This window comes from Hyperoodon ampullatus (assembly GCF_949752795.1).
Source record: "Hyperoodon ampullatus genome assembly, chromosome: 3".
Classification (NCBI taxonomy): domain Eukaryota; kingdom Metazoa; phylum Chordata; class Mammalia; order Artiodactyla; family Ziphiidae; genus Hyperoodon; species Hyperoodon ampullatus.
In genome coordinates, this window is record NC_136916.1 from 60,591,159 (window position 1) to 60,604,925 (window position 13,767).

A 13,767-nucleotide genomic window follows, 5' to 3' on the forward strand; every position below is an offset into this window, starting at 1 on the left:
CAGATCTAACTGATCTTCTTGGACTGTCTCCTGCCATGATTCCCGGGAAATACCGCTCTGTTTCTGGCCGGGCTGCGAGCAACGTAGGTTGGGTCTCCTACTATTTCTTCCCATTAGTAGCGTCCTTTCTGCCTGGCGTCTTTGTCCTAGGTGATGGGCTGTATTATTGGGACCAGCACCCCTGAATCTACGCAAGCTATTGTTTGACCGAGCCTTGAGATTCCTGGACTGGACCAAGGCACTTGGAGGGTATTTAATATTGTGTGATGGGTATTCAAAGTCTTGTCCAGGATCTGGGCTTCCCAGAAGGTGGAGCTGGTCTGCTGTGAAAGGCTAAGCTTCATTTAAATTCCTTTAACCGGTCAATTCCTTTTTTTTTTTTTTTTTAATTAAGAAAATATTAACTGGCACCGCCACCTCCTTCACCTGTCTCACTGAGCTATTTACTTAGACCTGAAATAGCAAGTGTCCAAAGCTTTAGGTGCTAAGTAGAGGGTTAAATTGCTGCAGACATTTTGGAAGATAAATCACAGTGAAACCTTTTAATTCTTAGTTGTGATTTTATTGTTTTCAGCAGATCCCCAGAACATGATAATTTACCAGAAACAAGCAAAAAGCGAGCATTCTGTTTTATTCTAATTTTTTGTTATATCTTTGTGTACTATTTTGGGGAGGTATGTGTGTGTGTATAAGTTAAGAGCATATTTTATGGTTTAATTTTTACATTGTAGGTGAACTGTGGGCTTCATCTGGTAATTCAAACATCATCGCTTCCTGAAAAAAACAAAGTAAGATTTAAGCAGATTTGTATTTAAATTGAATATAACTTGTTTTATATTCTGCAAAATAGCATGATTTAAAGAGCAGAGTCTAAATTGGAAAATTTAAGTATATTTACTTTGGTCACTAATCTAAAGGTAATTTTTATTTTCTGCCTACACATAGCCAACTAGTGGTTACCAAAGAAGAGAAGGAAGGGGGAGGGGCAAATTAGGGGTATAGGATTAAAAGATACAAACTACTATGTATAAAATAGATAAGCAAGAAGGATATATTGTATACCTCAGGGAATTATAACCACTGTTTTGTTATAACTTTTAATGGAGTATAATCTGTAAAAACACTGAATCGCAATGTCGTACACTTGAAACTAATATAATATTGTAAATCAACTATACATCAATTAAAAAAATCAAACAAAACAAAGCCAAAAAAAACACCCCACCTCTTTTAAAAACGGAATCTTATTTCATCCATTAAGAGGTAAGGCGGGTTTTTTTTTTTGACATCTAAACATTTCTTAAATCACGACCCTTCTTAAAACTGATGGCACATCATTGTTTAATTGGGAAAGTTTTTCCTTCTTAGTAGTGGGTAAAATGATGGCATGTCTTACTACTGATGGAATCTTATAATAGATAAAATGTGATAATTTGGGGGCACATATCTAACATTCCTGAAAAAAAACTGATTAGCAGTGGAAATATATTAGGCCAAATGCTATTTAGAAGTTAAGATTTGAACATGAGGTTCTTTTCCCCAGTTTGCCCATATTATCCCTGGCATTTCCATAACTTCTGGCTTTTGACTTGATCTCTGAGATACTCATGTTCTCCCCCCCAGCCCCAACCTCAGCTCTCAGATACACTCACCCACCTCCCACACAACTGTGTCTCAAGACACAACACAAATTTTCCTTCTTTGACCAATTTGGACACCTCCAACTGGCACAACTCAGGTTTTTCCCAAAAAGTTGTTAAATAGGTGTCACTGAAGGAGCTCTAAAGTGAAGGGCAGAATTTACAGATAAAAACCTGAGAAGGCTAAGGAGGGGCATGAAGAAGGTGGATGGAAGGACGCCATTGGTCAAGGAGGCAGCTGTGGATTACATTATGTATCTGGAAATAAACACTTGGAAAATAGGCCATTTGATTATCTTGCATAAATAGTAGTTAGCTAGATTAATTGAAAATATTCTTTATTGTAACTGGACCTAATGGATTCCTTCCAAAGCTTTGCTGATTGATTTCATTGGACAAATCTTATTCCACTATTATACACAGTATGTTTCTGGGAACTATGTGCCTCATCCTGATTCTTTCCAAACCATTCATTTTCTCTTGTGTGGACATGTATTCTGAGAAAATACCTTAGCTCATATAATGTATAAGGATATAATGTAAATGCTATTATAATTTTTATAGTAGCATGAGAAACATCATAATTCTTTTATGATATGTATTTAGGGGTTTTGGTAGCTAATCATGAGAGGTTGTTTTGGTTTTGTTTTTCTCAGTCCTCCTATCAAATAATTTAAAATAAATTTAGAGAAAACCCTTCTTAGAAGGTTTAGATATATAATTTTATTATGTTATAATTGGACTGTTAAAGGAGTTCTAATGATAAGAACATTGTGATATTTTTTAACAGAATTTAGTTTCTATTGTATGATTTTTGCTTTTCCTTTTGAGAAAATGATTCTTGTAATCACTGAATTGTGGTGAGAGTATGGAGGAATTGCAAGTGGCTCAGACTGGAGCCTGGTTTCATCTGACCTCATGAGACTGACTCCGATTTGTGTGTGTGTGTGTGTGGTAAAATACACATCACATAAAATTTACCACTGTAACCATTTTAAATTGTACAAATCAGTGGTATTAAATACATTCACAATGTTGTGCAACCATCACCACTCTCTAGTTTCAGTTTTATCACCCAAAAGGGAGTCCCTATACCATTAAGCAGTCTCTCCCCATTCCGCCTTCCCAACCCTCTTGGAAGCCACAAATCTGCCTTCTGTCTCTATAGATTTTTCTATTCACAATATTTCATAAATGGAATCATATAATATGTAACATTTTGTGCCTGGCTTTCTTCGCTTAGCATGATGTTTTCAAGGTTCATCTATGTTGTAACATATATTGGTTATTTTATGTTATTTTATAATTATATTCATTACTTACTCCAAAAAATTTTTTTTTCTTAAATAATGTTTTTTAGGTTGAATTCAAGCTAAATAAAGAAACGCCATCATTCCCTGGTCGACTCTTACAACATGATCTTGAAAGAAACTACTCAAGTAGGCAAGGTATTGTCAGAGAGTAGAGATCAGATATGGTTTATCTTCTTTAAGTAATATTGTTTAATAATGTTGAATTTCTAGATCCAAAGAGACTTGAATTAAAAATGACATCATTCATTGGTTACCAAATTGATTGGGAATTTGTTTAAATCAGAATTGATTTTATATACACAGCATAGTAGATTATTTCTAATACAGGAAAAGCTGTTGTGTTTTAGTTTGGGGTGGGCTCTGCACAAGAGAATGGGAAGGAATCTTCCAAATAATGTCTTAGAACTAGGAAAATAGCTAATTAGTGAGGGTAAGAGTATGGGAACACAGATCTTTAGGGAATAAGGAAACAGTGGAAAGAATGGAAAGTCAGGAGTAGAAAAGAAGCTATCTCTTTCCCTTACTAGCACATATAATTGTAGATATTTTATATCAAAGGCCTTAAACTTTTGTGTGCATTCCCCAAGATCTTGTTAGAAATGCAGATTCTTAGTGCTTCCCTTCCCTTGTGCCCGTCCCCAGTCTGATTTTGTAGGCCTTGGGTGGGATTTGGAAATGTGCGTTTTAGTAATGCCTCAAGTGATTCTGATGGATGTGGTTCATGGACCACCTTTTGAAACACAGCCTCATATGATCTGGTTATATTTCTGAAATGTATTTTTCAATTCAAGGAGAAATTTTCTTTGGAACATTTGAGGTGTTACTTGGTTGCCAACAACTGTTAGCTATCTGTAATGTGCTAGTGTTAAGCACTACAGAATCCTTACATACAGCACTGTCCCCATCTCCTAGGAGTTTATATGAGAGGGCTGATCAGTATAGGCCTCTCTAGATTGTTTATCTCGCTACTGCATGAACATGTGGCGATTTTGAATATCTTATTAGTTTTCTTTTTTTTTTTGTAACTTCTGGACTTTCCTCTTGGGCCCATCTAATCTGACATGACTTTTCTCTTTCCTATATCCTACACTCTTGTCTTGGTCAATTGCTGGACATGACATCAACCTAACTGCTGTTCCACAGTGTAGGAAGCATGTGTCTTGCCTTTTTTGGTTCAATTCAGTACGTATCTACTGAATGTGTACTGTGTGCCAGACACTGTATTAGGCACAGAGCTATAGATGTGAACCTGAAAATTCTCAAGTAGGAATTTTTTTAATGTTTGCATTGTGAATTTCCTTCACATTTTTGATAATAAATCTTGAATTTGTTTTCTAAAACTTAAATACTTTTCCCAAGGTATTCTTGAGTTAGAGGAGGAAGTTGGTAGACAGATTTGTGTATGTCTGGCTAGGTAAGTTTATTTAAGTGTTAAAGTATTGCTAGATATTTGCTAATGAGGAAATAGTATGGCGGCACTGAATTTTGTGAACCTGAAAGATAAATAAACTCTTGTACATAAATAATGACCCATAAAATACAGATTAATTCTTTAGGGAAAAATAAACCTATTCTTTACATTAAAAGATTTTATTCAAACTCTTTCTCTGTGACATTTGTACCTGATTGTTTCCAAATGTGCCTCCTTCATAGTTCCAGTCAGTTTCATGCAAGGAAAGCCACACAGTGTGTAGCTGTTTTCTTGACTTTTGTACTCACTGTTCTTCTTCCAAAGGCACAAAACTTTGGAAAAATTATAAGTAGCAGTTTATCAGGAAAAGTTGAGGAATCTCTATCTAATAGACTGCATCCTGATACCCAATTATTATAATTAATTTCAACTCATTCTTATTTTTTCTATTTTTCAAAATTAATTGGACATATATAATCGCCTGTCACCATAAATTAACCAGTGGTACTCTCAGTCCAAAGTAAAGAAACTCTATGTTTTAGTTAGGCTACTTAGTCTAAAACTTGGTATGTGATTTTTTTAGGATTTTTATATTAATGTTAAGAGTTAACACCTGTATCCTTGAGATTTTGTAAGAGCCAGGGACTGCTATACAGTAAAATCTCAGTTAACCAGAACTTAGTTGATTAAATCCCTTAATTAAGAATTCTAAAATATGTATATAGAGAGGAAGAGGCAGTGCTTGACTCTTAAGGTCATGATAAATCATGAAAAATACAGACACAGGATTTTGGTTACTAAAACAATCTCAAAGGTAAGGCTGAGTGGACACATATATGACTGTGTACTGTATGATCCATCCATCCAGCCAGCCATCTGTCCATCCCACTGCCCATCTCTCCATCCATCTTTCCGTCCATCCACTCACCCATCCATCCATCCATGTATCTAGGGTGCCGTGCAGTGAAGACTCTTAACAAACATAGACCATTATGCCTCTAAACACTTTGAGATCCTAATTATGAAAGAATTCATTCAGCATTTTTATACTAAAATGGAAGAATATATGATTTTCTTTTTTAACAGAAATAATATATGTAAAATGGATTTCTGATGTACTCTTAATAATGGAAAATCAGTTAGTTAATTTAGTGATTGCCTAGTGAATTTAGATTCTACAAAGAATATAAAGAATGTAAAATGAACTCCATTTCTCAAGGAGCTTATAAATTTAATTGGGAAGACAAAAGCTACATATCTGGTGAATTAAATAGTGATATATGAAATCACCAATAACAGGAAATGCTTCAGTTAAAATTTTGCCACATAGTAGTGCTGTTTATATGCAGGATGAAACATTCCACATATAATGTGGGTGTTTGATACACACATATTTGTATATATATGTGGGTGTTTATATATCCACATAAATATGTGAATGTTTCAATTGCAGGTCACTCTGGTTCCCAGTCATTTAGAGCAGCGCTCCCTAACCTTTTTGGCACCAGGGACCAGTTTTGTGGAAGACAGTTTTTCCACGGCCGGGGTCAGGGGTGGGGGCATGATTCAGGTGGTAACGGAAGCAATGGTTCACATGGTAATGCAAGCTTTGCTCTCTTGCCCACTGCTCACCTCCTGCTGTGCGGCCCAGTTCCTAACAATTGAAGGGTGGGGACCCCTGATTTAGAGTATCTTGTTTGTGGATTTTAAGGCCTTTCTATCTGATCATTCTCATATCCTGCTATTTATTGTATGATGTATGTCATACTGATCGTGACTGTAAGCTCATCATGCAGATAGTGATTTTGACTTCTGTGTATGATAAGAGCTGAAAAGTGTGAGGATGAAATTCCTTTATTCACCGAAGTAAGTGAAATTTACTCCTTGATTATTGCCTCTCTATCCCAAGTCTTATTAAATTTAAATCTGCCTGCTAAATTGAGGAATGGCTTGAAGCCTTAACAAAATAATTTTAAAAACCTAATTCTGATGCTAACAAGGGAAATCAAGGTTGTCTATTGTTTGAAGTTTTTCCTTTATCATATTTAGCTGACCAAGTTAATCCTTAACCAGTTAATCCTTACACTGGTTTTTGTTCTTTTAACCATCCAATTTTTTATTTCCAAATCCGTTTACTGACTCCTGGTTGCTTGGGTACCTTGCTAGCAACTGGTCATGTCACAAGACCAGTTCATTTATGAACATGATCTCAATTCTGAATGCTTGTACTCTAGAACATCATTATTAGTTACCTGATATTTCATGATATTCAGAAAAGTGGGATGTGAGCACTGATTATTTTGTTCAAGAAGTGAGGTATGTGATACTTTGGTTTATATCTTGCATACCTGGAGAAGTTAGCAAATACCACTGCTTTACAGTTCTTTAGTATGATATATATGGAACTTGATTTTAAGATGGCTTCCCAAAGAATATGTTAGCTTCCTATATTTGGGTTCATCTTTTTGCTTTATTGGTCAGTTTAAGCAGTAGAATTCTGTGGTACCTTAAGTTCTATTTTATTGCTTATTACTCCCATCAGCATCTATTGCTGCTTTTAGGAAATTTTCTCTTTGTAGAAGGAAATAGAGTTGATTTCTTCTCGTGTTCAAACTGGTACCTTTGACCCATTGCTCAAGTCTTACTTCATTTCTGGAACTTCCCAGCATCTTTTATTAACTATTCAACATTCTTCTAGGTCTTTAGAATATATCTTAATATCCACCTCCCCCAAAATTCATCTGTGACCATCTTCTTTAAGTAAAAAATAACCAGACACATTTATGTGTGAAATTATAAATTGATATTGTTTTTTTATTCTGCATTTTGTGTATGTTGTTCTGTACAGTTTATTAATTTCATATGTGTTTGTCCACTAGATTGAAAGCTACTTAATGGCAGGGACAACATCTATCCAACAACCTATAAACTTCATAGGGGTGTCACATACCTTGTGGGCCCTAACTACAAGCCTAACTACAAGTGTACAAGATTTATTGACGTCCACTTTGGTCTCTGCAATATTCTCTACCAATAGTAGCTGAACATACAAAGAAAAACGGATGATGCGAGGTTTCCATTTGTTATCCAAAACTACTTTCTCTGTATTTCCTGTAGCAAAGTCATGTATTGTATAGCTTTGTGATAAATTTTTTGATATTTTGAAGGAGATGGAAGAGTAATAAGCCCTTCACCTCGTAATAAATCATCCTGCATCTCATCCACAACAAATGTGACAGAATTATGTGGGCTGGAAATGAAAACTACCATGAGCTCCTTATCAGCATTTGGAAATTCTTCCACTAAGACACCTTCAAAGTCCAGAATCCGGCCGGGCTGTCATAGTGCTGGCCCAAACGTATCTGGTAATGAGGGACTATCATCTCAGTTATAAGAGAGTTAAAATTTAGTATTAGGAGTCAGGATTATAAAGGGATAAAGATAGCACTAGCGTAGTTCTATACTTTCAACCAATCTATAAGGCAAGGGAAAAATTATTTGGTATACACAGAACACATAGTTTTCGTTTAAAGAGGAAAGAAATGAGCTCAAGTTTAGTAACTAATTTCAAATATGGAGAGCCATGGAGGCTATATTTTCTAGAAAGGATATTTGTAGGTGCCAGAGTTCTCCAAATATGAGGTGACTTTAGTTTCAAGATTTTAAAGGTTTTTCTTAATCAAGTAATTTGTATATCATTTTCAATAGGTGATCATATTAATTTGGTGAGCTCATCAATGCCATCATTTCCCATTCTCCAACGTTCTTCTGAAGAGAAAATACTTTACTCAGACAGGTTGACCCTAGAAAGGTGAGGACAACTTACTTTTTTGACTATATAATTTATAGACACGGTACAAGATTTGAAAGGTACAAAAGTCTCTCTCCCTCCTCTTATTTTCCTGCTATTTATTTCTCCTACCTAGGTATAATCACTGTTACCAGTTTTTAAATTTATCCTTCCAAGGGTATGTGGATAAATTTTATATCTATATAACGTAAAAGAGCTTGACTATACTCTAAAACAGTACTATAGATAAAACTTCAAAATATAGTCCTCACATGGGCTCCTCTGCCCTATCCAGTTGAGTTCCCTTTTACCTCATTGGCTCACAGCCTCCTAATCTCTCCTTCACTCACCCTGCTACAGCCATACCTGCCTCCTTGTTGCTCCTTGAATACACCAAGCATGCTTAAACCTCAGACCTTTTGCATTTGCTGTTCTCTCTGCCTGGAATGCTGTTCCACCACATATCTGTAGACTCACTGTCTTTACCTCCTTCAGATCTTTACTCAAGTGTCATCACCTAGGGATAGCCTTCCCTGGCCACACTCTCCAAAGCTGTAGCTCCTTCGACCCTGACTGTCCCCAGCCTCTTTCTCTGCTTTATTTTCCTTCTTAGCACTTATCACCTTCTAACATATTAAATATTTAACTTATTAAGTTTATTGTTTGTCTCCTCCCACTAGAATATAAGCTCCACAGACACTGGGAGTTTTGTTTAGTTCTGTATTTCAGGCACCTAGAACAGAACCTGGGACGAAATAAACTCTCAAAAAATTCTGAATGCATAAGTATGTTTAGGACTTGATCCCCATCTTTAAATCTAGGAAAGTATCAGCAGTAGAATGGTGGATGAAGGATTTCAACCTTACCTTAGCACTATAACCAGCAGGGAAACTACCTCTGCTGTGCACACCTTTAGCTTAGCAGTGCATATCTAACAGCAAATGGTTAAGCAAACTTCCTAGCTTAGCAATGCCTGAGCAGTGGATTGATGGCAAATACACTTCTCTGGTTATGTGACATGGTTCTTTGAATCATCTCAACCTCTATTGCAGAAGGCAATTACATTGAGTATTTTATGATGTTAAGTTAATTTATTTGAAATAATTAATGTTGGAGTTTTTTTAAATGCAATTAGAGCTAGACTTAATAATTACCCTGGCCAAAGTATATTGGCTTTTATATGAGTGAATTACACTTAGATCTAGAATGCTTAGTTCGTGGAGGCAAGAAGTGGTTCTATTTATCTTTTTCTCCTCACAGCATGGGAGCATGAAGATACTACTATTAATATTTGTAAAAGGAGGCGGAGCGCTAAATCAGAACCTTATTAACTTTAAAAAATGTTTTCTAGGCAAAAGCTGACTGTATGTCCTATCATCGATGGGGAAGAACACCTTCGTCTGTTGAACTTTCAACACAATTTTATAACTCGGATCCAAAATATTTCTAATCTGCAGAGGCTAATATTCTTGGATTTATATGATAACCAGATTGAAGAAATTAGTGGGCTTTCTACTCTGAGATCCCTCCGTGTCCTTCTGTTGGGGAAAAACAGGTAATCTTTGCAGATCAGTTTTTGTTTGTTATACTTAGGACTAATGTTGAATCCTATGGTGTTTAGATGGCAACTCAAAATTGAATAATACTTAAGAAACTAATAGACTAAAATTTTTGAAAGATTATTTAAATGGATTAAGATTCAGTCATAATTTGTTTTATGAGATTCAGTCTGACAATTATTCAAACCAAGTAACATTTATTAAGTGCATATTTTATTATTTCTGTTGCTTTCCAGTGCCATATCTTATGCGGAAGTAAATAGCAGACTTTGGCCTTTACGTTTTTTTTAAATTAATTATTTTATTTATTTATTATTTTTGGCTGTGTGGGGTCTTTTGTTGCTGCGCATGGGCTTTCTCTACTTGTGGTGAGTGGGGACTACTCTTCACTGCAGTGCGTGGGCTTCTCATTGCAGTGGCTTCTCTTGTTGCAGAGCATGGGCTCTAGGGCACAGGCTTCAGTAGTTAGTGGCACGGGCCTTTATGTTATATTAGGTTATATTTTAAACGTGTATTCACATTAGGATTATGTGTTTCATTTGTGATTCTTCTCAGTGCTTGACTGAGGGTAGACATTTGATACTTTGTGATTGTCGAATTATAGTCAGTCATCTGTATCCAGTTTCTCATCCACGGATTCAACCGAGGATCGAAAATACTTGAAAAAAATATTCCAGAAAGTTCCAAAAAGCAAATCTTGAATTTGCCACGCTCCTGGAAACTATTTATATAGCATTTACACTGTAGTACATATTATGAGTAGTCTAGAGATGATTTAAAGCCTGCATATACTCTGACATTTCACATAGGGGACTTGAGCATCTGCAGATTTTGATATCCATGGGGATCCAAGACCCAATACCCTGCTGATACCCAGTGACAACTATACTGATTGATTGTTGTTCAGATGATATTCTCAGTATGTATTTGATATTACATCCTATATCAACTTCCCCAGTTCCTTTTATAAGGCTCTATTGTGTAGTGCAGCTACATAATTCCTCACTAATTTCTTTGGGATTTGTTCAAGACTTTTCTTTCCATTCTTTTTTACTAGATAGCTTTTGCAATGCCTACAAAGAAAGGCTGTTTAGCAAAATCCAAGAATGCTTTTTATATTATCATGAAGTTTAGATATAGCATTATACCTAAACTTGGTTCCTTTCCTCCCTATTTCCCCCGCCACAGCATGGACCTTGAATTACCTCTTTATTGTTGCTGGCCAATGGTAATATAAGATACTTTTTCCAAGATCATGTCCCAGCGTTCTAGGCTCTTGTCTCTTTTCTGCGGCTTCCTGAAAGTTCCCATCAGTGTAGTTTATCATCTACAGTTGGTTCAAGTGTTAAACTAAGCATTATGGTAGCATGAGGGAATTTAGAGTAATTTTAGGATCATTGAGTATTAGAGTTTGGAGTGACCTCAGAGATCAGCTCTCTTATTTACTGATGAAGAAATGGAGATGTAAATTGACTTTTGCGAGGTTAGGTATATCCAAACTATACACACTAGGAGTATGCCACCAGAGCATTCACTCAGTAAAGTGAGGAGTAAACTTTTCGTACAATCAAGGCATTTCCTTCTAGGTGCTCCCACTCTTCTCTCCCGGAGACTTCTTTACTAGTTTCTGATCCTTGGAGTTTCTGATTTGTTTGTCTAGCTTCCATTTATTCTTTAGTATCGTGGCTTTTAGGTCCTTCTTTTAGTCCTTGAGTAAGTAGTTTTTTGTTTGTTTTTGTCTTCTTCCAGTTTTCTTGAGATATAATTGACATATAGCACTGTATAAGTTTAAAGTATACAGCATAATGATTTGACTTACATACATCATGAAATGATTATCACAGTAAGTTTAGTTGAACATCACCATCTCATATAGTTACAAAATTAAACAAAGAGAAAAAAAATTTTTTTTCTTGTGATGAGAACGCTTAGGATTTACTTTCTTAAGAACTTTCATATATAACATACAGCAGTGTTCATTATATATATCATGTTGTACATTACATCCCTAGGACTTATTTGTCTCATAACTGGAGTTTTGTATCTTTTGACTGCCTTCATCCAATTCCCCTTCCTCTCACCCATCCCCTGCCTCTGGTAGCCACAAATTTGATTTCTTTCTCTGACTTTATTTTTGAAGTATAATCAACCTCCAACACTATGTTAGTTCCTGTTATACAACATAGTGATTCGATACTTCTGTACGTTTCAAAGTGATCACCATGATGATAAGTCTAGTTACCATCTCTCATCATACAAAGATATTACATAATTATTGACTATATTCCTCATGCTGTATATTTCATACCCATGACTCATTTATTTTGCAACTGGAAGTTTTTGCCTCTTAATCTCCCTCATCTATTGCTTTCCTCCCTACCCCCGTCCCCTCTGCCAACCACCTGTTTGTTCTCTATATCTATAAATGTTTCTGTTTTGTTGTGTTTTATTTTCCACATATAAGTGAAATCATACGGTATTTTGTCTTTCTCTGTCTGATGTATTTCACTTAGCATAATACCCTCTAGGTCCATCCATGGTGTTGCACATAGTAAGATTTCACTCTTTATTATGGCTGAGTAATATTTATATGTATACAACAACATCTTTATCCATTCATCTATTGATGGGCACTTGGGTTGCTCCATATTGTGGCTATTGTAAATAATGCTGCAATAAACATAGGGGTGCACATATCTTTTCTAATTAGTGTTTTTCTTTTCTTCAGATATATACCGAGGAATGGAATTGCTAGATCATATGGTAGTTCCATTCTTAATTTTTTGAGGAGTTTCCATAATGTTTTCCATAGTGGCTGCACTAATTTACATTCCCATCAACAGTGCATGAGAGTTCCCTTTTCTCCCCATTCCTGCTTCTTCTTTTCAGCTTCTCTGTCTTCTTGGAAATAATGTTTTAAGTTTGTTTTTGTTTTGTTTTGTTTTTTAGTAATGTGTGCCTTGAAGACACCAGTCTATCTTTCTTTTTCTACTCCTCCATCTTTTGTTTTTGTTTTTTTGGTTTTTTTGGTGATATGTGGGCCTCTCACTGTTGTGGCCTCTCCCATTGCGGAGGCTCCGGACGCACAGGCTAAGCAGCCATGGCTCACGGGCCCAGCCGCTCCGCGGCATGTGGGATCCTCCCGGACCGGGGCACGAACCCGTGTCCCCTGCATCGGCAGGCGGACTTCCAACCACTGCACCACCAGGGAAGCCCCTACTCCTCCATCTTTTTAATAATTTAATTTAATTTAATTTTTTATTTTTATTTTATTTATTTATTTATTTATTTTTGTGGCTGTGTCACACAGCTTGTGGGATCTTAGTTCCCCAACCAGAGATTGAACCCGGGTCCTCAGCAGTGAAAGCACAGAGTCCTAACCACTGGACTGCCAGGGAATTCCCCTCTTTTTGTTTGTTTGCTTTTCACTCACATTTTATTTTATTTTTTACATGAAGAAAATAGAACTGTTAGTGTTCTTGAATAAAAAAGAAAATGAGTCAGAAGACTACTTTCCACACTGTCCCAAATTGCATATTTCTGAAGTATCAGTACAATGCAAATCTGATCCCTAAAACATGTGCCTACTGCTCTCTAGCCAGCTGACTTTGTCACAGCAAGGGGCCTGTGAGCCTCGAAGATGCAAATCTATAGTAAGGCAGTACTTTAGTGAACATTAGGCAAACCTGGCTGAGGAATGCTAGAGGAATGCTAGAATGTTTGTCTTGGATGACTTGTTGCCCCTGACTGGTTAAATCCAGAAAGCACTGTAGTCTTTTAGTCCAAGGCAATGGAACCACATATGAAAATCCAATGCAACAATATGCCTTTAAATTCAAGCAGATCCAACAAAGATTTCTGCTCAGAAGCTAGAAAGATCCTGCTCAGATTCCGTATGTGAAGTTTACATTGCTACCAAAGGACTCCCAACCCCTCTGTACCACTTTGCTGTTGAAGTTCTTACCATCTAACTCTTCTGTTTTCTGTATCCCCTGTTTATCCTTGTGAGATCTTCTGGTACCCTGATCATCACAGGCTAATGAATAGAACTTCT

General features: G+C 36.3%; 1 protein-coding gene across 6 annotated transcripts in view; it reads left to right on the forward strand.

Annotated features, from left to right (window-relative positions):
- Nucleotides 1–35: 35 nt before the first annotated feature.
- LRRC49 (leucine rich repeat containing 49) overlaps nucleotides 36–13,767 on the forward strand; it is a gene marked incomplete at both ends in the record, with an annotated part of 132,834 nt that continues 119,102 nt past the window's right edge. The window contains 6 exons of one of the 6 annotated variants that reach the window (XM_079699905.1): nucleotides 36–83; nucleotides 732–788; nucleotides 3,001–3,101; nucleotides 7,536–7,729; nucleotides 8,073–8,175; nucleotides 9,506–9,709. In XM_079699905.1, the coding sequence (XP_079556031.1) occupies nucleotides 36–83; nucleotides 732–788; nucleotides 3,001–3,101; nucleotides 7,536–7,729; nucleotides 8,073–8,175; nucleotides 9,506–9,709 (707 nt within the window). Of the gene's footprint in view, nucleotides 84–731; nucleotides 804–3,000; nucleotides 3,102–5,564; nucleotides 5,626–7,531; nucleotides 7,730–8,072; nucleotides 8,176–9,505; nucleotides 9,710–13,767 lie in introns of those variants that run through there. The other 5 variants (XM_079699906.1, XM_079699907.1, XM_079699908.1 and 2 more) reach the window with 5 other exon arrangements.